Source organism: Dipodomys spectabilis, unplaced genomic scaffold (genome assembly GCF_019054845.1).
Source record: "Dipodomys spectabilis isolate Male_0828 unplaced genomic scaffold, ASM1905484v1 ptg000115l, whole genome shotgun sequence".
Taxonomy (NCBI): domain Eukaryota; kingdom Metazoa; phylum Chordata; class Mammalia; order Rodentia; family Heteromyidae; genus Dipodomys; species Dipodomys spectabilis.
Genome location: NW_024870792.1, coordinates 8123854 through 8149768, shown reverse-complemented (window position 1 = coordinate 8149768; position 25915 = coordinate 8123854). Strand labels below are relative to the sequence as shown.

Here is a 25915-nt window from a genome sequence, read left to right as displayed (position 1 = left end):
CCACAGAGCCCTACCCAATTCTCTCATTTACAAATACATTCAATTTTTTGAAAGGTATCATATTGTAGTAACCATTCATATTGAATTCTATATAATATAGTCCATATATAATATAGTCCAGTATCGGTGTATACACACACATACATACATGTGGCAAGAACAAATACGTTTCTGTGAGTAATATAGGTAATATAGGTAAATATTGAGAAAAGGCATTACATATCTTTAATTGGAGATTTTCAGAAAACACTTCCCGTGCTATATCTGAAAACTCGATACCTGTGTTTCTTTACTACATATCATGTGGCTTCCTCTCTTGCTAATGTGAAACTTCTCAGCTTGTGTACTGTTTGATTTTTCTTGGCTACACTCAGTATTGATCTTTAAGTGCAAACAGTTGCAATTTACAGCCATAAAATCAATGAAGAATATCGTAAGATGTCTAACAATTGGGAGATTTAGAAAGACACTAATTAAATCAAGATGTGTCAAAAACTGATTCATCCTAGCTGGAGAAGTTTTATGAGTTGGCTACTACTTTAGTGTTAGAAAACTGAAGGAGTTAATTCAAGATTTGAAATTGTCTGACATCCTTACATATTTCCTCAGTGAATCACACATTTAACATACATGGAAAAGGTTTGAAAATTAAAACATTGTGTCTTCTGTGCATTCACAAAAGAACAGTTTTATTTTACTCAGTTTTAGCTTTCTATATAGAACTAAAAGTAGTGTTTATTTTATCCTCATTGCTGACTGAACAACAGGATTTGTCTACTGTTACCATGTATAATGTCATGGGACAGTACTGTTTTCATAAGTTATAAATAAATTGTGAATTACACATTTTCCTTGTTTATTTTGAAATATTCTGTTCACGCACTTGGACATAACCGGGCATTATAGACATTAAATGAATTTCAACATCCTACATTTATAATGGTGTTTTAAGAGAAAATACTGGCCTTAAAAAAATCATTCTTATTTTTCTCTCCATACATACAAATTATCATTCGTCTGACTTAACTTGTTCTTTTCTCATTATTTTTAGATTTTCTCCTATTTAATTATGACACATTATTGTTTCTTGGGGTAGTTTTCTTGTCTTTTATAGTTGTGGCTTACTGATTTTTTTGATAAGCGATATTTTTTATTGTTAGTATAGGTGATATATAGAGGGATTACAGTTTCATAAGTTAGGTAATTAGTACATTTCTTTTTGAACCATGTCACCTCTTCCTTCCCTCTCGTAGTTTTTCCCTCCTGTCCCCATCCACAAGTTGTATAGTTCATTATCAACATAGTGTCTAGTGAGTGCCAGGGCTACATTTGTTCACCCTTTGTATATTTTTAATCAAATATGGAAAGCTTTTATTGCAACAGTATTATACTCACTTCCCTCTCCTTTCTCCTTCAGCAACTGTTCAATTATGTCAAGTTTTCCCATAATTTAGTGATATCTCTGTCCCTCTTATTCTTTTTTCTCTCTCCATCCTCCCATCTTTTTTCTTCAGTTTTTAAAAAAACTAACTTTAAGTAGTTGCACAAAAGAATCACCATGTAACAACGCAGTTTATTAATAAAATATATCTTGATCAGTGTCACCACTTTCAATATTCTCACCCATCCTTCCCCTACCCATCCTATCTTCATTTTATAGAACATACATTGGATTCTTCACTGCATTTCCTCCCTCTTCTCTTTTGTCTACAACTTTCCCCTTGATGCCAAACTCACCCCTTTCAATTACCCGTTTCCTGATGTTTTAATTTTTTTTTAACTTTTCTCCCTTGAATCTATAGTATTTCAATTAATACATTTGTATGCACTTGCTACCACCCAGTGTATTTAGGGAAAATATGGATTCTTTGTTTCTCAGCCTTACTTCACTTAACATAATTTTTTCTAGGTCTTTAAATTTCTTTACAAATGGTACAAAATAATTCTAATGGATGCATGAGTATCAGTTCAAAATTAATTAGACTTCATTGTTAGACATGAAACCATGAAACTATTACAGGACAGAGGATGGAAAACATTTGGGTTCTTGGGCGTAGGTAGAAACTTTCTGAGTAAAGATCCAGAAGCACAACAAATCAAAGAAAGACTTGACAAGTGTGACTGCATCAACTTAAAATGTTTCAGCACAGCAAAGGATATTATAGCTCAAAAGGCAGCTTACAAAATGGAAGAAGATTGTCAATTGGCCTATTATCCAGAATACACAGAATTAAGAAAAAAATCCTCCAAAAATCAATAACCCTATTAAAATTGGCTAATGAGTTAAAGAAAGTCTTCTCAGAAGAAGTCAAAATAGCCACAGGAAAAAAATGTCTGGCCATAAAAGAAATGCAAATCAATCAACATTGAGATTTCACCCCACCCTAGTTAGAATGTTCATTATCAAGAAAACAAAGGAAAACTGATGCCAGTAAGCATACAGACATCCTTTCTTTTCTTCTTTTCTAGTAGCTTTTTGCTCTCTGTCAGATTTTGTCTTATTTCTACTTCTCTATATCTGTGTCCTTTTTTTTTTTTTTTTGGTCGGTTGTGGGGCTTGAACTCTGGGCCTGGCACTGTCCCTCAGCTCTTCTGCTCTACCGCTTGAGCCACAGCACCACTTCCAGTTTTCTGGTGGTTTATTGGAGATCTGAGTCTCACGGACTTTCCTTCCTGGGCTGGCTTTGAACTGTGATCCTCAGATCTCAGCTTCCTGAGTAGCTAGAATTACAGGCATGAGCCACTGACGCCTGGCTTTAGCTGTGTCTTTAGTTTCACTCTTCTTTCTACTTTCTAACCTGTCACTGATTTCACTAGAAATTTGGCGTGTGTGTGTGTGTGTGTGTGTGTGTGTGTGTGTGTGTGTGTGTGTTTAAAATCTCTAAGAAACTGCTCCTAAATCCACCCCTTAGCTGTACAGAAATGCCTTTCTTTTAACTTATACTATCTTCTTTGCCATTTCTGAGAGTTTCATTAATCTTTTTTTTCTTATTGACTGTATTTTTCTACTTATCTGAATGCCAGATTGTTTGTTATTGTTGGAATTGCTGTTAATGATGAATTTTTCCATTAAATAATTTTTAAATTCTCAAAAAATTCTTGAGTACTTTGAATTATTGAAGTTGCTTGAAAGCAGTTTGATTCTTTTACTCCTGTTTTTAGCAGTAATTAGTATAAAACAGCCTTTATTCTGGCTTTAATCCTTATCATTAATAAAATGCAATACCTCTTAATTCCCTAGTTGTACACTGTTTCTTGGTAGAATTGAATAATATATACAAGGAGTAAGTATCCACTCTCTCAAAGGAACTTAAGGAGAATTAGTTTTTTGTTTGCTTGTTTTTTCATCAAATAGATGTAGCAGAGTAGGGGGAATCTTCAAGGAAAACAAAAATGTATATATTTATTTGGTTTTGGAGCCCATACTGAGCCTAGAACTCAGTTCTAGGGATACTATCTCTTAGCTCTTTTGTTCAAGGTTAGTGCTGAACTCCTGAGCCACAGCTCCACTTCTGGCTTTTTTGGTGTTTTTTTGAAGTGAGAGTTTCACAGATTTTTTTGCATAGGCTGTCTTCAAACCATTGTCCACAGATCTCAGCTTTCTGAGTAGGATTACAAGCATAAGCTACTGACTTTGATAATGATTTACCATGAATAACAAATGAAACTAAGATAGATAGATAGATAGATATACTTATTTATTTACTATGAAGGCCAGATGACACAAAAATGTCTCCCAATGATTAGGAAGATGAATGATTCTATTTTAGAATGCAGTGTGTTGAGGTCAGAGTGTGAGGCATGAGAGTGATCTGGGAACTTTGGCTTCTTATATTGGTCTCCATGTTTAAGAATAAGCAACTTGAGTTGGATGTTGTTGACTCCTACCTGTAATACCAACTACACAGGAGATGCGATCCAGAGGATTGCAGGTTTTTTTGTACTTTTTTATTGTAAAAATATTGTACAGTGGGGTTGCAGTTACATGAGCAAGGTAATGAGTACATTTCCTAGGATTACAGTTTTGAGGTCAGCCCTAGCAGACAAGTCTATGAAAATCTATCTTTAAAATAGCCAATGAATATCAGTCTGTAGGTATGGCTTTGGTGGTAGAGTGCTAGGTGAGTAAGCAAGCCAAATAATTGCTGGATTCAAATTTCAGAATCACCAAAAGGAGAGAGAGGAGAGAGAAAGACAAGAGTAAGAAAGACAGGAGAAAGAGAATATAAAAGACTTGATAACATAATCATGGTCTTTGGGCAGGAAGTGACAATCTGACTCCAGGGGTGGCATAAGAGAAGGCTTGCTGAATTATGTATCCTTTGTGGTCTTTTTGGAACCCCTGTGGTCTTTAACTGGAACCCCTGGTGAACAGTGGGTAAGATTTGTTGACTAAATATGGAAGCCCATAAAACTTGGTTCTTTAATGAAACAGATGAACTTCTTTTGAATCTTTTTGTATCAGGTTTCTAGATTATAATAAAAGTAGATTTTTTTTTTCCTGCTCCTGGGGCTTGAATTTGGGGCCTGGATGGCTGTCCCTGTTCTCTTCTTTTGCTCTAGCACTTGAGCCCAGCACCAGATATTTTTTTAGTTTATTGGAGATGACTTTCCTTCCTGAGCTGGCTTCAAACCATGATCCTCAGACCTCAGCCTTCTGAGTAGCTAGGATGATAGGCATGAGACACTGGTGCCTGGCCTAAACAGATAATTCTTTTTTTTTTGGGTCCGGCCATGGGACTTGAACTCTGGGCCTGGGCACTGTCCCTCAGCTCTTCAGCTCAAGGCTAGCGCTCTACCACTTGAGCCACAGCACCACTTCCGGCTTTTTTTCTTTTTGCTTATGTGGTGCTGGGGAATTGAACCCAGGGCCTCATGCATGCAAGGCAAGCGCTCTACCACTGAGCCACCTTCCCATCCCCCTAAACAGATAATTCTTAACATGATTACATTAATCCTGAAAAATTAGAAACTGTAAGTTACTTGAAAGAACAAAAAAAAAATCATTTTAATTCTGAAAAAGTTTTTGAGTTGTCTTGAAATATGCCTCACTACTAGTTCTTCTAGAAAATAATAGAAGTGAAAGGTTATAAAATGCCAGTTGAAGGAAATGTTAGGTTTTTAAAAAGAGGTAGCGAGTAAGAACCACACCACGCATGTGGTATTCAGGTAAGGGGTAGGTTTATTCATCGTTCCGGCTGGCACTAGGCCATCTTGGCCCTCCATGAGGCAGGGAAAGGCCTGGGAAAGGCCTGGGAAAGAGACCTGGGAAAAAAGAGCGTCTGGGCCTGGGTTAGGCCTTATCTAGGGTATGGGCGGAGAAAGGTGTGGCCACATCAAATTCAGATGTGACCCCAGCAGATGCAGATGTGACCTCTTCCAGGTGTGCCAGTTGCCTAGGTGATGCAGGTACTAGGTGGAGACTTTGCTGGGAGAAGGGTGGAGTCTGTTCACCATCCAGGTGTGGACCTTATAGGAAATTTATTTTCTAGAGCAACAACAAAGCTACCTCTGCCTGTTAAACCTATAAAATTATTTCATAGGTTCCCTATGTATATTAGAGTACAGCACCAGAAAAAGAAAACCTGAATCTTTATAAACATTTTTATTAACATAAAGACATTGGTAAACAGGCTTTCATTTATTTTAACATTTTGTCCTTTTTATAGGCTATAAACTGTGATCAAACTGAGAACGTACTTGGTGCGACCTCATCATGAACCGTGCTTTCAGCAGGAAGAAAGGTAAGAGACCTCATCAAATCAGTATTGCTTTGAAAATAAAATAAACCTATTAAGAAATCATTTCTTTCTGTAATTAAACTATAAGCTCAAGAAAATGATGTTGGAGAAACGCAAGTTTGCAAATATTACCTGACAATCTTTGTCTATCAAAGAGTATATGCACTTAGTTTACAACATATGTATGATAGTATGTTCTTGGCAGTTTTTTGGTGTGTTATAAAACTGCAAAGAATAAAATGATCTGAAACCTACTTCCAACTTTAACTTAGCCTTATAATACTTATTTCTTATTATATGCAAAGTTGTGGTATATAAATTAATTTGCCTTTATGTACATGTGTGTATATGTGTGTACATTTTATGTATTATTGAATAATATTGGAAGATTGAGGAAAGATGATTTGATAATAAAATCAAAATGAATTTACTGTTAATATTTAGGTGGAAATTTAAAGAGAAATAAGCTTAATGTAGTCTAATCACCGGGAAGTAAATAAAATAAACAGGTAGGTAGCTATGTGTTATTGTTTTAAGGACAGGAAAATATGGCCTTTGACAAAACAGTTCATGGCACATTCATAGCAAAGAAATATTTCACAATTTCCTAAAAGTCCAAAGAACTTCAAATAATGTTTCCATTCATTCTGCAGGGGTTCTCTAGTGGCAAACACAGGATTGCTCTCCTACTTAACACAAATCAATGAATTTGGATAGAATATTTAAATACTGTTAGTCACAGTCACACATGATTGAAAGCAGGAAGAGATGACTCATAGGGCAGGATTGCAGATGTGAGGAGTGATGACCAATTAGGTCATATTCTACATTATACACTTAGTGTAAATTGCCAAACAATTATTTTTATAATTATTCCTATATTGTCATAACTTAAGTGAATATTAAGTGCAATGTGGGCAAAAAAATGGCTTACTAATAAAGTCAATACTGTGATAATCAAATATTGCCGTTCATTTTTTTAAGAATATTGAACAGTCCAAAACCAGAGATCAGCCTGTTCCCATCTACTCCAAGCATTCAAGCATAGTGTGTTCTCTTTAAGCGGTGTCAAAGGTTAAAGAACACATTGTTATATATCCAGTAGAACGGCTGGAATAACCTCAGCATTTTGACTGTAGAACAGGAAGTGCAGTTAAGAACTCTTGGTGCATGATGAGGCCTGTCTTTCAGTCCCCATGGGACTTTGTTTAATAAAGGACAAATAGGTATAAATTATAAGGTCATTGATTTAATGTAGGAAAAAATATTCCAATAGAGTCATGTAAAATTTTTGTCCCTAAGTGTTCAAACATTTGGATGTGGTACAGAAGACTAATGTATTCAGTAGGAATTTAGGCAATGTGACCTTTAAGGCATGTTTCAAGCCTGTGAAGCTAACAATGTATTTTGCTATTCTTCTGAGCAAAGGGAAGTAAAATGACATTGTTTGTAATCCATAACTTGCTTTGGATTTCAATTATTTTTCAAAAGTAAAATGGTGTTCTGTTTTATTCCTTTTAGTAATAGCAAAGTATAGAAAGTATTCTATGTTCTACTGCAGTAGTTTTAATAAAGTAATAAATGCTTTACATTACAACTCAAATCAGATTAGCTTTTCACTGGCAAAATCCCAAGGGCTGGCAGTAATATGAATAACCAGCAATTACGAGTTTGTCTTGTTTTGCCCATTAGGAGTCCAGCCATAGGGAAAATTGGATTGATGTGGACAACCAAGAAGAAGATGCAGTTATTTCCTTATTTACTTCATTATTTTTTTTCTTGACCCAATCTTATTTTTGAGATATAATCTTCTAATCAAGAAATTATTGACCAACATTTTGTTTCAACAAAGTTAGAACTTAGTACCTGAAGTTCTACCTTAACTTTGTTATTCAGTCCTGATTTTAGTGTTTTTTAGATTCTACTCCTGGTATTAACTAACAGCACTGTTTCACAGGATTTTACTTTGAGATGGGAAAAGTGATTTTGTTTTTCTGGTACCAGAGTTTGAACTAAGGGCTTTGTACTTGCTTGGTTGGTGTTATACCACTTGAGCCATGCCTCTGGCCTGGCTCTTTGCTGGTTATTTTGGAGATAGAGCTTCATAGACTTCTCTATCCACACTTGCATCAAACCAGAATCCTCCAGATTTCAACCTCCAATTAGCTAGGATTACAGATGTGGATTACTGGTGCCTGAAAATGGAATTTTATGAGAAAATGGAATTTTAGGAAAAAATTCATGTGTCCTAACATCTGGAGCTATAATCATATTCCAAGACAATAATATATAATTCAAACGTCATTTGAAACAACTAGTATCAATATATAATGTGCATAGTATCTAAACAAAGTATAATGGCTTCAGTAAAAGCTCATTTCTTATTTTAGAGAAGTTCAGTGTAATTGGTCAGCCAATACAACCATACTAAATGCCTCTGAAGTCAAAGGGAAAAAGATGTGTATCTTGTGTCTAAACACACTTCTTTTCTTTTACAAAATACATCTCTGAATTAGGCTGATATCTCACTAATTTTCTTTGCAAATGGTAATGATGTTAGAGTTGCTCAAATTATGAAAAAGACTGAATTAGATCAGAGTTGCATCATTTTGAGCTGTTTTGAAAAGCTAATTAACAGTTACTCTAACATCATAATCACTGATTGAACTGTAGTTATTACATTTGTTTTACACATTTTTCATGTTAATGCTCTCTTTGAATCTCAAAGTACTAAACTCTATTACACTTATATATAAATAAGCCATTTAGTAAAATGTATAGAACAACATTTATTTGACAAGTAAATAAATGCAGCAAATATGCACCTAGCTTCACTTTGATTTTTTGCATTGCCATGCTGATGAATAAATTATAGAGCAGTTAAAATTGAATATTTATGAATTATTTATTTTACTGAATACTTTGGATAACTGTTCCAATGCATCCTACAGCATTTAGTTTTAAACTTAATATATTCAAAGTAGGTGCTTTCATTATAAAAATAATTAGGTGCTTTTATTACAAAAATAATGATATCTCCCAAATCTAAACCAAATTATTTGTGTATTAATCACATTTCTGTTAATTGCAAATCATTGTTGAAATGGAAATTTATATGAAAAATGAAATTTTAACACATTAAAAAAATTGTCAATGTTACATTTTGGAGATTTGAATGCATTGTTTCTAAAAATATTTCACCCAGGTATCACTGTTATCTATTTAATCCAAAGGTAGAGATAGACCAATAGTATTGAACCTTTGTTCTTCATCTTTGAAATTCTTATGAGTATTGTACTATATCATATAAACAAGTTTCATTGGAGGGGTGTTTATCATTTGTCTGTATATATGTCCTCCAGTTTAAAATAATATTTTAATTATGTCAAATAGTTGTTTATAATGTTTTTAAATAAATTTCCTTGAATCTATATTTATTATTGTTATGCAAAATGTACCTTAGTCTACTTATAATAATGTTTTTTCTAAAGAAATAAAATGCATATTAAAACTTCACTGTCAGAAACAAAATACATGTGAATTTTAAGAAGTCTTAACCAAAAACAAATGTAATTTCAAAGAAGAATCAATTTGACTATTCAACAAAATGCTTGGGAAGTTATTTGAAAGATATAAATAAAAATTTAAAAATGAGTGAAAATATAAATAATACAAATACAAATAAAATATCAATAATATGCAATAATGACTTTCAATATTCCTCCTTTTGAATTACCCTTGTTTCAAATGCTTTATGGAAGTTGTCTTGCATTAACTATTATGGCAGTTAAGATTATTTATATGTAAAACTCCCGATAGTAAGTTTCACCTAGTGTTTCCCTAAACTTGGCATAAAGCTTAACCTAACATTATTTTTCCTTTTTTTTTTTTTGTTAACAGAGTCGATTTATTTCAGCTTTATACAAATGCATAAAGATTAACCTAAAATTGTTTTTCCTTTTTTTTTTTTTTTTAACAGAGTGGAGTGATTTATTTCAACTTTATACAAATATAGTTGTTTGCTTAATATAAAATTTTGGAAAAAATATGTACGAAATGATTATGCATGAGTCTTACTACTTAAAGAAATTCACAAACAGTAAAGACTAGATTATTTTTAATTGTTCTAAGAATTAAGAACATTAATCGTAAAATAAGATTGTATATTTGATATTACTCATAGCTCATTGATATTGTTATATTTTAAAACTTCAGTATCAAATGTTGAAAAATTAAAAGTGAAAGATTTTTATGATAAAAGATTGTAATCATTCTCTTGCTACATTGTTCTCATATTCAACTAGTTATTCATTCTAAATTTAGCAAGATCTCTGAAATGCTGTCATCATTTTAGAATCCCTACAAATGTTAATCCATGTTTGTGACACCACAGGTACCTGGAATTTAATTTAATGCTGTTTTTCTTCTTGCAGACAAAACATGGATGCACACACCTGAAGCTTTATCCAAACATTACATTCCTTATAATGCAAAGGTAAAAATAGTTTATATGGTATGACTTAATTTCACTGTCTTATACTATTATTACTAATTATGGTTGATCTTTGAAATGTTTCTTATTCACATTTATTGCATGACACAGGAAGCTATTTTCTTTCCAAATAGATAATATAGGTTTAATTTCTATTTAGGCCATGTATTTCTTGTATTTATTTTCCTAAAGTGAGTTTGGCTGTTAAATAATTTGTAATATCATTGCATGTGGGAAATCAAACAACTAAAAAATTACTTTTCTTTAAAAACATCTTTATGTTGCCAGTAGCTCATGCCTATAATTCTAGTCACTCATGATGCTGAGATCTGAGTATCAGAGTTCAAATCCAGTCTGGGAAAGAAAGTCTGTGAGACTCTTACATCCAATTATCTACTACAGAGCTAAAGATGGAGATGTGGCTCAAATGGTAGAGCATTAGCCTTGAGCACACAAGCTCAGGTTACAGTGTCCAGGCCCTGAGTTTTCAAGCCCCAGGACTAGCACAAAACAAAACATCAAAAACCATCCTAATGTTGCATTGCCCAGATTAAAAGTATAAACTAACCTGGAAATGAGAACAAAAGGAATTAATGTTTTTAATAAATGTATTGGGCACCCAATAGAATAAACAAATGAGAGTATTAGGAAATGAAAAGTTTTGTTGTTTTATTCTGAGGATTACTACATTTTAATTGAGAAGTAAAAGATTCATTCATATCCCAGGCCCTTAAAGATTCAATTTGCTGCCTGAAATTTTACTAACAAATAACTACAGTTTACAAATTTACAATCTACTGGATTTCAAAGAAAGGTTCTAGCTTTTAGTTAGTGAGTATCAAACCTGAAATGATTCTCACAATTAGGAAAAGAACAAAAGTGAATTAAAGATTTTAACTTGAGTTAGAGTATGAATCAGGTTTAAGCAGTTGAACTTTGGAGACTGCATAAAGGAGAAAATAAATTTTACCACTTAGGACAATAACTGATGGGTTTAATGGGTTAGTAAACTATTTGATTTGATTTGATTTAGAAGTTATTTCTAGTAATGAAACATTTTTGGAGCAGATAATCAATAATGTTTCTTTGGGAACCTTTGCAATGGTTGTCTATATCTGAATCAGGGGGGACTAACATAGGAGAAATGGTTCCAGTGCTGTTTCTCAGCAGTGAGAGTTGAAGAATATAGTGACTACACTTTTGTTGTTGTTGTTGACTGCACAGGAAAAGAAATGCTCTAAAATATTTTCCTTCTCTAACTAATGTTGTTGAAATTATTGTAGAGCGCATTTGCTTCCCTGTAAATTAACATGGAGATTGTCATATTTACTATGAAAAGTTCAGTCAAAGTAAATTCATATTATCCATAGATATTCTTCATTTGAGCTTTTTAAATTTTTTTTATTGTGAAAATACTGTACAGAGGGGTTACAATTACATGGGCAAGATAATGAGTACATTTCTTATCAAGCGTTGTTGCCTCCTCCTTTGTTTCCCCTTCCCATTCCTTCACATCTTCACATCCTCCCCCCTGCTCACTCACCTTTCATTTGAGCTTTTAATCAACTATATGAAATCTATATAGAGAAAAATCAATAGCTACTACTATTACTACTACTTCTACTACTGCTACTACTACTACTACTACTACTACTACTACTACTCCTTTATGATGATGAGGTTTGAAACCAGTGGCTTACTAAGACAGGCAAATGCTCTAAGACCCACTTATGACCCACTTATGACCCAACCCCCTGTTATTATTTGGAGGTACATGTGCAGGTTCTGACGATCATAAGAGAATTTTATATTACATCCTTCAAATGAACCACCCAAGGTTATTTGTTTTTATATAATTGAAATGAACCCTTTTGAAAAATTGGTTTCTAAAACATTGGAAGGTTATATGATCATTAGAACTATTATTAAATTTAACACTGCAGGTTAGGGTATCAATGGAAGTCTGTTCGTTCATGTGGATAAATTGCTTGTGCTAATTCACATGAGCATGCCTATAATTCATCTTATATAAAGCAGAGGGTACAGAAACACCTTCTTAGACTGAGGTCCATTTTAATGTGGACTTATATATAGTAATAATATATGTCATTTGTATAACAAGTCATACTAAAACTTTAAGAACTTATTTTCCTGAATTTTCTTCTTTGTAGATTGACTTTCCGTAGAGTTATTTTGAAGATGTTCTATAGTTGTCATTGGTGTGTATGCCACATGAAAAGCCAAGTCTATGTTCACAGGATTTATTTAACACAGGGAAATTATACTCTAGAAGTCGATTTCCTGGGTTTGTGTCCTAACTGTAACACTTGCATCTGTGTGTCTTTCAGCAGATCACTTAGCTTTTCTGTATCTGTGTATTCATCCATAAATAGGGATGATGATGATAATAGTAATTTCTCACTAGAGTTATTTTTAGCGAACTAGCTACACAGAAAATATTAGCAGTTATTGACTGATGGTTTATTTTTCACAGGACTTACCAAAGTGTGTGTTTCACATTTGAGAATAAGTAGATATGTGTGTATATATGTCTATGTAAGTGTATGTATATACATGTATAAACATCTATGTATATATCTGAATACATATATATGTGTATATATATAGATGTTTATATACACAAGGTCATTTATGTACTAAATGCTGTTATATGTAATGCATAGTTGCTGAAGGTTTATTGTGTGCTGGCTATACTTAAGAGTTTTAAAGAGCATTTATGTGGAGCTTATTACCTTATGCAAATACAACAATCAATGTAAAAGGCACATCATCGTCTTGCCATTGAAATGATAATTATAGGAAAGTATATTTTATAGCTTTACAGAAAACGGGAAATTATTTCTGCTTCATGAAAGTCGATGCCAGGTAGGAGTTCCAGTGGTCAGTACAAGGCCAGAGGTACGGTGAGGCTGAGTGTGGTCAGAAAGGTTAAAGGGAGGGGCTGGGAAGGTGGCTCAGTGGTAGAGTGCTTGCCTTGCATGCCTGAGGCCCTGGGTTCGATTCCTCAGCACATAAGCAAAAAGAAAAAAGCCGGAAGTGGTGCTGTGGCTCAAGTGGTAGAGCGCTATCCTTGAGCTGAAGAGTTGAGGGACAGTGCCCAAGCCCAGAGTTCAGGCCCCATGATTGGACCCCTCCCCCCCCCCCAAAAAAAAAAGGTTAAAGGGACAATGTAGACAAGCTAGGCTACAGTGTCAAGTATTAAAAATGTGTTTTTTGAATCAGAGATATATCCATCAAATAGAAGTAAAAGAATGCATACATATACATGTGCATGTGTGCACAAATACACACAAAGTAGCTAAGATTGTGGAATGAACCACTAGCCATTGGCCCTTGTATTTCTTTTTAGAACACACTTGTGCTCTACATTCATTCACTTTGTAGAATATTGATGTCAAAAGTTTCCATGAAATATCTGTAGCATAATCATTCTTGATTATATATTGGTGTAAAATAATAAATGATACTAACTAAACATTAGCCTGTTTAGGGTTCATTATTTTGGATTTTTAATGTTTAGTGGCAGCCTTGATGTGAGACGATTGGGAATCTCCTGCTATTTTGGGGGGGGGGGGGGTTGTGGGGCCTGAACTCTGGGCCTGGGCGTTGTCCCTCAGCTCTTCAGCTCAAGGCTAGCGCTCTACCACTTTAGCCACAGCACCACTTCCGGCTTTTTTTTTTCTTTTTGCTTATGTGGTGCTGAGGAATCGAACCTAGGGCCTCAGGCATGCAAGGCAAGCACTCTACCACTGAGCCACGTTCCCAGCCCTCTCCTGCTATCTTTTTTATTCCATAATAATGTTTTCAATCTGTAGTTTTGAAACTATGAAAATAATTGAGTTATGAAACCAATATAGCGGGTTGTGGAAAGAATGAATTTAAGTATGAAATTGAATAAAAGAAAAAAAAATCCTTTTCAGAATGCATATGGTAAATATCAATTTGTTCCATAAAATGATGGTATGCAGTCAAAAGTATTTTGAAAACTCATACCTTTAAATTGTAACCATCCTTTAAACACTACCAAAAACTTCACCAAAATTTAACTAATTCAAAACATAAAATAATAGTGAAAGGGAGAGCTGCTTATGAAAGCCGTTATAATTTTATAGATGATTAATATGCAATTTTTACAACCTGTTTTCATTGCTTCTAACATCTTAAAGTCAACCTTGAACTGTACACATAAACATGGAGTATCAGAGTATTATAACAAAATTACATCAAGATTCATTCTTTCATACACATACTTTTGAGCTGAGCTGCTACTATGTCTTGAAAACTGATTATAGCATCTAATAACTAAAGTCCCTGCTTTCCTGGGACAGGAGAATAAAACATATCCAAAAAGATTATTGAGTAATGTATAACACAAGAAGCTATTTTCTTTCCAAATAGATAATTGTTTAAAATGTCTATCTATAGCCAGGCACCGGTGGCTCATGCCTATAATCCTAGCTACTCAAGAGACTGAGATCTGAGGATCGTGGTTCAAAGCCAGCCCAGGCAAGAAACTCCATGAGACTCTGATCTCCAATAAACACTAGAAAACCGGAAGTGGCACTGTGGCTCAAGCGGTAGAGCGCACACCTTGAGCTGAAGAGCTCAGGAACAGCACCCAAGCCCAGAGTTCAAGCCCCGCAACCGACAAAAAAAAAAAGTCTATTTAGTTTCTGTGTAGGCCATGTATTTCTTATAATTGTTTTCCTAATGTGAGTTTGGCTGTTAAATTACTTGTTATATTATTGCATGTGGGAAATCAAACTAACAAATTACCTTTCTTTAAAAACACCTTAATGCTGCCAGTGGCTCATGTTTAGTGGCAGCCGTGATGAGCTATACCAGCACAAAATATTATATTTTATTAAATTAGTTATTTTAATAAATTACTTCGAACCAGCATTATTATGTGTACATGGTATATACAATATACAGGTTAATGTTTTATATATTAACATAGCATTTCAGTTAATGATGCTATGAAGCAAAAAGAGCAGTTCATAAAGGCACTGGTATTGGGAGAGTTGCGTAGAAATTCTATATTTATAAGTCCAGAGAGATCTTGATGAAGAGAAGAGGCCTGAATGAGACAGTCAGGAAGTAAGACCTGACCTCCTGAAAGAGCAAATTCCAGTCATGGAGAACATAAGGGGAGGTAGTAGCCCTGCTTACTTGTTAAGATCTGGCTGAGAAAAGGTGTCAGGTTGCTGAGCTGCAATGTACTGGGGAACCAAAGTCAATGCCATCCAAAAGGCACAAATAGAAAAGAGCAAGTACAGGAATCATTCTCGGGGTCCTAAGGCCACTAAAGATTTCGATATGCAGAGGATTTAGGGTTGAGCGAGACAGAGAGAGAGAGAGAGAGAGAGAGAGAGAGAGAGAGAGAGAGAGAGAAAGAGAGAGAAAGAGAGAAAGAGACAGAGAGGAGATCATTTAGAGTATTGCTTTGTAGACCAGGCTGATCTCCAACTTGTTTTCTGCCTCAGCCTCTTAAGTGCTAGAAATTACATATGTAATCCTTCATGCTCAGCTACTATGTTTTCATGTGTCAGTTAAGAAAAAAATCAAACAAATTTCAATTTCAGAGATAAATGTAAATTGTTACAACTTGAGGATTCTAATCTTTAATATTTGATTGAGAATCATATCTTAGGCTTTTACATTTGAGATTTCTAGCTAAACCTAATTTAACAATATCTATAATAAGGAAATTATGTAATATGCTCAGATGCACGCCACAAGAGCAAGTTCTATTCCAGATATTCACCGATGCCACTAGAATTTTATAACCATGTAGTTGTTACATTCTGTTGTAGCGATTAGAGTGCGTTCTTCATTTGTAACTTGAGATTAGTGTTTGCACTATTTTCTAAAAAGCAGAGAATGAGCTACTAGTAATGCATATCAGATACTGTGTTTTTCCTATATACGTAATAACCCATGACGTCAGTCATGCTAAGTGTATGACTGAAGGGTGAAAAGCGGCCTGATATTTTCAGCTAGGGGGTTTACATGTAAGAGACCATTAAAGACAAGCATCACTTTGGTTTTATTTTCCCAATACATTGAATTTTCTACCACTGAATCCTGGAGGGAGAGGTAAGGTGAAGGTTTTCCTGGTCTTAAAATGAGATGTAGACATATAAAGAAGATCATGCATTAGAAGTGTATAAGGTTATAAAAAGAAATTAATGAAGAGAACAAAGTTACATTATATGGCTCAATGAGTCATACAAAAGAAAGATCTTAATATAACTTATTTTACTAATGTTTCTTAAATTATGTTGGTGAATTTGTGACAAATTAATGTTCAATAAAATATTAATATTGGTATAATACTTAATGGAAGAAAACTCAGACCTTAGAAATAAATGATATCTGCTAATATGTCAACAAAAGAGAATAACAGGAAAGAAGACATACTCAAATTGTACTTTGTGAAATCACTAAAATTTAATCAAGTCTTTAATTTTTAATCAATGTGTAACTTTCAAAAGGAATTAGAGTTCCAAATTCATAAACTGCTTTATAGGAGTATAATAATAATAAAACATATGCACTTGCCAATTTTCCAGTCATTACCAAAAGGGATGTAAAACAAACAAATGAAACTGTGAAGAGTTCTGTTGCATTTCATATAAATGGGTTTCTAGTCTATCTCAAAACTTTGGACCCACTTTAAAAATCAACTTCATATGGAGCCTTAAAATCCTGTTTGGCAGGTTCTGATAACTCAGTCCTGTAATCCTAGCTACTCAGAAGGCTGAGCTTTGAAGATCATGGGCAGGAAATACTATGAGAGTTTTATGTCCGATTAACCAGCAAAATGCTGGAAGTGAAGCTATAACTCAAGTGATAGAGCACTAAAGCTCAGGGACAGTGCTCAGGCTGAATTCAAGCCCCAGGGCCAGAACAACAACAACAAGAACAAATGACAACAACAACGACAAACTTCATTAGTTTTTCCTTATACTAATTCATACAATTGATACTCATTCCAAACATAGTGAAAGAATAAGCATGCAAACTAACTATTAGCTGTTACTTTTTCCCAAGGAGAAAATTATATATTCCATAACACATCAATATATCTGCATATATAACCATTTGAAATGTTCTTATATGTACCAAAGCATCACTGGTACACATTTCAGAGGAAAGTAAAAATCTATAAAATGTTATTTTCCTTTGCCTTTTGTAATGGGAAGCTATAAAATATTTGCAGTGCTAAAAATGTGAAAACAAATAGGATGAGCATAAAATAACTTGATTTATAGTTTTTATAGCTAGTATAAGCTTATACAGCATAAGAATAAATGAAAACAAAATAACAACAAACACTGAGTATTACTTTGTCTCAGTTCTTGGAATGGATGTATGTTATCAATTTAATTTCTGAAAAACATATGCCTATTTTAAAGAGAATGCTTACTTCCCTTCTCCCAAGTTCTCTCACATAATTAAACATGTTTTTGGAAGTCATAATTGTATATGATTATTATTCAAATGAGAATGTTCTAAAAAGTGTAATATAGCTGCTAGAAATTTCTGAATAGAAACTAATCATTTTACTTGTTATTTGTAACATTTCACTGTATACTACAGTGTTGCCTCATTTATTTTTTTAAAGACATTGTTTGTTACAGACTTAAGATCATTAAATGATCAAAAAGACCATAGAATTCCTAATTACAGTCTCATCATTTCCTTAATAGAGTTATTTGAGGCCCATAGAGGTTAAGTGCTTTGCTTAAGTTTATAAAATGTAGAAAAAATAGGTATAGACATTAGATGGAGATATCTATTCAACAACCTTATTTTTTTCCTTTTGTTGAAATATACTATTCTCAATTGTAAAGAAATTAACTTAGTCACCTGAAACACAATTGAATCCAATATCAAATAGAATAGATATACATTCTTGCTCTATTTACATCCATTATGTGTGTAATTGTTTCATCTGTCAATCACTTATTTGGATAGCATTTAAAAGCAGCCTGAGGTTTGGCAGAGATGTGAGCTAGGCAGACTAAATGAAGTCTATGTATGGTGGCTCCCTTATACTGTTGCCACACTGTCTAGACTCTGTATAAATTTTATTTCCCTTAGTGTTTTTTGTTTTGTTTTTCTTTTTCCATTCCTGGTACTTGAACTCAAGGCTTGGGCCCCGTCCCTAAGCTTCCTTTTGCTCAAGGCTAGTGCTCTACTACTTGAACCACAATGCCACTTCTGCCATTTTCTGTCTATGTGGTACTGAGGAATTGAACCTAGGGCTACATGAATGCTAGGCAAGCATTCTACCACTAAGCCACATTCCCAGCACCATTTCCCTTATTTTTGTTTTTGACAGAGTCTAAGTATATGTCTCTACCATAAAGCTTACAGACACTTCTGCTTAGAAGTATCCTTCCGTAAAATTTTTATCTGTCCATAAAAAGGCCTGGTGTTACTCATGTCTCTAAAAAAACTTCTTTAAGAATTCTTAGTTATAAATGAGGAATTTTATAAATGTTGGGTATATTTATCACTTGGTTTTTATTTGTACATAAATACATTTGACCCTAAGTTCATACCCAAAGAATGTCTCTGGAAGTCAATCTGTGACTCGGTTTCTCACTTGGCAAGCAGTGGCTGTCTGAAGCGTGAGACGTGACACTGGAAACTGAGCAGAAAGCAAAAGTAGGGACAATAAGGAAACAGAAAAGAAACACTTGTTTCAGAAAGGTCAAAGATGCATTTATCAATATCATTTCAAGAGTGGTTTTACTGATTGACCAAAATAAAATATACAATACCTCTAATCAGCAAAGAGGTGAGTTTTTTTCTTCTTAAAAGCTCTAGAAAAGACAAGTGTTAATGGCTCAACCTTATAATCCTAGCTATTTAGGAGGCTAAGATCTGAGGATTGCAGTTTGAAGCCAATCTGGGCAGGAAAGTCCATGAGACTCTTATTGCCAGTTATCCTCCCAAAAACTACCCAGAAATGAAGTGTTAGAACATTAGCATTGAGCAAGCAAAAAAAATTCAGGGATAGTGTGTTGGCCCTGACTTCAAGCCTCAGGCCCTCTATCCCCACCCCTGCCAAAAAACAAAACAAAAAAAAAAATAGCTCTTGGAAAAATCAGAAATAAGATTAATAAGGAAAATAATTCTTTGGAAGGTAAAGTGTGGCAAGAAGCACCAGGGTTATGGAAATGCTTCAGGCTTGAACATAATCAACATAGCGGTTGCATTTTAAATAGTGGGCCCTTCACACCATGGAATCCATATCTGCGTATAGAATCAACCAAATGCAGATGGAAAATATTGGGAGGGAAGGGGACGTGTAGAACATATATAAACTATTTTTGTTCCAATCATTCTCTAAACAATACAGAATAATTATTTACCTAACATTCACATTGTACTATTACAGAAATAATTTTAAATAAGTGAGAGAATGTGCATGGGTTATACAGAAATGCTATGCCATTTTATGTAGGAACTTTAGCATCTGTTATTTGGTATCTGTGTGAGTCTTACAATCAGTCCTCCATGGATACAGTGGATTCTTGTATTAATTAGAAAGAGAAGGTTTCGGTTTCCTTATCCTTCTATTCCAATGATGTGAGATAAGATAAGGGGCCAGCTCACTACACACACACACACACACACACACACACACACACACACACACACACACACACACACACACACACACACACACACACACACAGTTTCTTTCCAAGAGAAATAGCCCAGCTATTTCATCCTTTAGAAACACACACACACACACACACACACACACACACACTCAAAGTATTTTTCTTTTTTGCCTTCTAATGTTGTGAACAATGGGGAACTTCATCTCACAACAGTTTTGCCTATTTTTACATATAAGAATGATATTCTGTTGTGTGTTGGGAAAATACTTTTCATCTTCTATTATTTTTCTTTCTGTTGGAAATGTCATTTTTCTTTTGAACTTTTTGAATTATATTCCAAAAGTCGACTCCTGTGTCAGTCCTTGTCCATCAGGTGTTATCAGAGGATTCCTCTTTGCACTATTGTGATAGGCGAGCAGTAGAAAGAGAAGTTGCTGGGGAGATAAAGACCTCAGGTCATTTTTTGCAATCAGAAACTGAGAAAGGATGCATTTTTATTTAAGGCATATGGAAAATAAGCCAAAATGTTGACAAATGTTTACATTAGTAGGAGTGTAATTTGTTATCTTTTGTAAGAATAACTATGCCAGAAGAATGATGAATAATTCTAATTTAACCAGTATAAAATGTACACAAGTATTAAAGTTAACATATTGCTTAAAATTCTACCTGGAGCGCTGGAAAGGTGCTCAGTAGTGGAGTGATTGTCTTGTTTGCATGAGGCCCTGGGTTTGATTCCTTAGCATCACATATGCAGAAAAAGCTGGAAGTGGTGCTGTGGCTCAAGTAGTAGAGTGCTAGCCTTGAGCTGAAGAGCCCGAGGGGCAGTGCCCAGACCCAGAGTTCAGTCCCATACCTGATCCAAAAAAAAAAAAATTCTTACCTGGAAGAAGTGACCTAGTGTTAACTTTTATTAACAATATCTTTGATGTCTCTTTTGAACAAATTTAAGTACAAAAGTGGATATAAACATAAGAACATAATATTAAACATTGTACATGGCAGCTCTACTAGTAACCTTACAAGCACTTGGCATCTATCTTATTTAATGCTCACATATCCACTAATTAATATTCTTCATTAAGTATCTAAATTGTTAAATAAGCTGTGAGTAAGGCAACAGAGATTGAGGATGGATAGGAGAAAGAGTTTTATAAAAGTGATTGCATTATGAGCGTTACTTCAAAGTGAATCAAACGAGTTACTAAATTATAGGCATGTATTTCCTTGTCATAATATATATATTAATCCTTGAAGATGGCTTTAAGGTTAAAGGAAGATGATTATGAAAGTCATTAAGTGTATGACATTCTTCTGAACAGCGCATTTGTGTCTTTGACAGTGTGTATCTTTGAGTGATAAGGTGAAGAGCCAGTTCACAATTTCTCCTGCTAACGTGCTCCAGTCCCCTCATTTTGTTTTCTATTTCGGTTTTACTTGCCAGGATCTGCATCAGTTCCATTTTGTTTTAAATCATAGTTCTGTAGATACTTGATCTTAATTTCATATGAAATGGATTTAGAGGACCTTTATTCTACTTACCATGTCTTTTTTGTTCCTGAATCCTTCATTTAATTTTGGTTTTCCTTTTCAGTAAGATTTATCCCTAAAACGGGACCTAATGACTCTTTACATTTTGTGCAATGTTTTATGTCTGTGAATGTTTGCCCATCACTTTTCTACTTTAGGTCTTTCTTTCTCACAGAAAATTAGACTCTCATAATTTTCTCTCATTCTTCCATAGAGAGAAATATATCTAAATCTACCAGTCTATGACCTTAAAATTATCTCACATTTTTCTATATATCTTCCTAATACTGCATTATTCAATTTTAATTATATAATAGATTTATTCCTATTTCGTCTTGTTTTCTGGTGAAGTGCTTCCTAATTACTTGCAAACGGCTTTCCTTTTTATTTTATGAAGTTTCTTTGAATTCATGCTATTCTTCCTGTCTCTCTATTTTCAAGTTGTTTTTGCTGGTTGTTCTTTCTATGTACCCAAGTATCACTGTTACTTTGAGATTTATGCCTGGGCCTCTTTTGTCTTTCTTCGACTCTGGGCAATCTGCTGGACTTCTTTTGTCTTTCTTCGACTCTGGGCAATCTGCTTCACTCCAATGATTTAAATCTCCATCTATCCTCTTAAAGAATTTCCTACCTGGATCTTATTCCTGAATGCTATCTTCAGACATCTGACCAGAAGATAATCCACTTCTAAAAAAGACCTTAATGTCACATAAGAACACCTCCCAAATCAGACCTGTGACAGACAAGTATTAACCTCCAGGGTTCCTCATATTAACCAGAGACGTTGCTAAGAGCTCTATAATTTTCAGGTGAAAGAACACTCAGTCTGGCTTAGAGAAAGTGAATGTGCTGATTCCATAAAAGAGAACTTTATAGGGAGGGTTGTTTCTAGCTTCTTTCGGGGTTCATTTCATACCATCAGGATAAGCTCTTCTTCATTTAAAATTTCACTGAGTTACCTTAGTTCTTCAACTTTCTGTTGGCCTCTAGCAGAGTCAAATTTCCATAAATCTCAGGTGTACTACTTACTCTAAGGTCTCAGGCACGTTAACCCTAGTAAGATTGATTTAGGTGAATCATGAGTCTTTTCTAGACTATGCAGCCTGATACATTCCTAGACAACATGGCCTGATTGTGGAGGATGGAAATTTCCTTCAGGGAGATTTTCCTGAAGAAAAACAACCTTCTACTAGAAGAAAAAAAAGAATGTCATAGGTACAAATATAAAAATAACCACGTCTGTCTCCAGTACCAGTTTTGCTTTTGCCTAGCATTTCTCTCCCTCACCATCCAAAACTACTTAAATTTGAAGACCTCATGTTTCTCTGGAAGTTTTCTGAGTATATCTGCTTGTGCAGACGTTACGCCCGCTACCTATACCTGGTGCAGCTCAGTGCTCCTGAAATGTTTGTCATGAAACAAATAGACTTTTTCCCCCATAAAGTCTTTCACAAGGGGGCAAATCTCTGAAACAACTGTTTTTCAAAAATCTTACAGAAATGTACTCAAAAGACATTCTTTGTCAAAATGCTATAAAAGTATATAATGAGTATTTCTTGATATCTGCATTTATCTTGCTTGCAAGCTGTGGACAATGCTTACACTGGTCTAATGGTTGACCACACAGGGCCACCCTCAGCTCTAAGGACTCCACAGTCCACATGCATCTCTTCCCCAGCCCACATCTTACTCTGCCCCAAGTGACCTCATCATAGTGAAAGTCTACCTGTTCTTTTTTTTTTTCTTCTCAAACACTTTAATAGCAAATAAACAAAGGAAGGTACCACACGGTAGCATTTTATTTTCCTTAATTGATTCCTGTAACTACATGTGGCCTGTGATTAATTTTCTTTACTTTCCCAACCTCAACATTTTTTTTTATTGTGAAAATATCGTACAGAGGGGTTACAATTACATGGACAAGGTAATGAGTACATTTCTTATCAAGCATTGTTGCCTCCTCCTTTGTTTCTCCTTCCCATCCCTTCCTATCTCCCCCCACCACCCCACCCCACATCTACTCCCCCTTAGTGTCCCCCCCAACGGCCAAGTTGTAAAGTTCATTTTTCAACATAAAGTCTTGTACACCTCATTGTTGCCATGGGTTCACCTGTATCTCTATTTAGACGATTTGTTTTTTCCCTTCCCTTCCACAAATTATACCAACATCAAATACAGTGAAAACAGGGCATATATTGTGGGGGACGGACATACAAAGCAACAAAAAAATCATCTTATAAATATGTTAGAAACAATCGCAAGAAAGAAAAAACATTTGAGTCCTTATCTTGGTGTTATTTCACCTAACATCAACTTATCTGACCATTTCTGCTTGTCTCAGACATATACTAGTAATTGCTAATAAGGGAAACCATGGGACCTATGTTTCTTTGAGCCTGGCTTACTTCACTTAATATAGTATTTTCCAAGTCTTATCATTTCCAAACAATGCCTCTGATGGAGGCATAGACTTTAATTGTGTATATATACCACATTTTCTTGATCCATTCATCTACTGAGAGGCATCTGGGTTGGTTCCGTATCTTAGCTATGGAAAATAATGCTGCAATAAACATAGTTGTGCTGGTAGCTTTTTTAATGTCTTGTTTGTGATCATTCCGGTAAATGCCCAAAAGTGGTATTGCTGGGTCACAGGGGAGCTCTATGTGGAGTCTTTTGAGGAACCTCCATACTACTTTCCAAAGTCGTTGAACAATTTTACACTCCCACAAACAATGCAATAGGGTTTCCTTCTGTCCACATCCCCTCCAGCATCTGCTGTTATTAGAGTTCTTAGTTATAGCCATTCTAACTGGGGTGAGGTGGTATCTCAGTGTTGTTTTGATTTGCATTTCTTTTATGGCTAGGGAGGTTGAACATTTCTTCATGTGTCTATTGGCCATCCTTCTTTCTTCTTCAGAGAAGTTTCTCTTTAAGTCTTTAGCCCAGTTATTTATCAGGCAGTTGTTTCTTTGAGAATTTTTGTTGGGGGATTTAATATTTTGAATTCCAGGTATATTTTACATATGAGACCTTTGTCCATTGTATGGCTAGTGAAGATCTTCTCCCAATCTGTGGGCTTTCTATTGATCTTGCTAGCTATTGTCCTTTGCCATGCAGAAGCTCTGCAATTTCATGTAATCCCATTTGTCCAGCCGTTCTTTGATTTGTTGTGTTTCTGGGTCTCTATTAAGAAAATTTCAGCCTGTGCCAAGGAGACATAGGGTTTCTCCTATTCCATCCTGTAATGTTTTCAGAGTATCTGCTTTGATTCTGAGGTCTTTGATCCAGTTGTAGTTGATTCTGGTACAGGGTGATATATAAGGATCTAGCTTTAGTTTTCTACAAGTGATTAACCAGTTTTGCCAGCACCATTTACTGAAGAGGCTGTCTTTCTTCAATTCTATTGTTTTAGCTCCCTTATCGAAGATTAGATGACTATAGGTCATCTAGGTTTTCAATTCTATTCCATTGGTTCTGAGGTCTGTTCTTGTGCCAGTACCAAGCTGTTTTGATTACTATGGCTTTGTAGTAGAGTTTGAAATTTGGTATTGATATTCCTCCAGCACTGTTCTTTCTGTTGAGGATCGTTTTTGCTATTTGGGGTCTTTTATTGTTCCATATGAATTTTTGGATTGCCTCTTCTATTTCCTTGAAGAATGAGGCTGGAATATTGATAGGTATCACATTGAATTTGTAGATAGCCTTGGGAACTATTGCCATTTTCAAGATGTTGATGCTTCCAATCCAGAAGTATGGGAGTTTTTGCCACTTTCTAAGTTCTGTTTTGATTTCCTTTTTCAGGTTTTTTAAAGTTTTCATCATAGAGGTCCTTCACTTCTTTGGTTAAGTTAATTCCTAGGCATTTTATTTTTTGTGGGGCTAATATGAATGGAGTTCCTTTCAGCCACACTTTTCTCATTGTTGGTATACAGAAAAGCCATTGATTTTTGAGGGTTAATTTTATACCCTGCTACTTTGCCAAAATTTTGAATCAGCTTGAGTAATTTGGGAATGGAGTCTGTGGAATTCTTTAAATACAAGATCATGTCATCTGCAAAGAGGGAGAGTTTTACTTCAACTTTCCCTATTTGGATCCCTTTTATGTTTGTATCTTTCCTTTTTGCTGTAGCTAAGCATTCTAATACTAAATTGAAGAGAAGTTGAGAGAATGGACATCTTTGTCTCATTCCTGAGTTAAGAGGAAATGGCTTTAGTTTTTCACCATTTAGTATAATGCTGGCTGTAGGTTTGTCATATACAGCCATTATTGTATTGAGTAATGTTCCCTGGATTCCTAATTTTTCCAGAACCTTCATCATAAAGGGGTGTTGGATCTTATCAAATACTTTTTCTGCATCTATTGAGATAACCATGTGGTTTTTAGGCTTGCTCTTCTTGATGTGATGAATTATATTAATTGATTTGTGTATATTAAACCAGCTTTGCATCCCTGAAATTAATCCTGTTTGATCATGGTGTATGAT

At 34.7% G+C, this 25915-nt stretch overlaps 1 protein-coding gene across 2 annotated transcripts in view; it reads left to right on the top strand.

The window, feature by feature from the left end:
• Positions 1-25915, top strand: part of Gulp1 (GULP PTB domain containing engulfment adaptor 1) — a 239350-nt gene that overhangs the window by 145334 nt on the left and 68101 nt on the right. For both annotated transcript variants that reach the window (XM_042688291.1, XM_042688292.1), the window contains exons 3-4: positions 5670-5744; positions 10175-10236. In XM_042688291.1, coding sequence (XP_042544225.1) covers positions 5717-5744; positions 10175-10236 — 90 coding nt within the window. In that variant the 5' untranslated portion in view covers positions 5670-5716. The remainder of the gene's footprint in view (positions 1-5669; positions 5745-10174; positions 10237-25915) is intronic.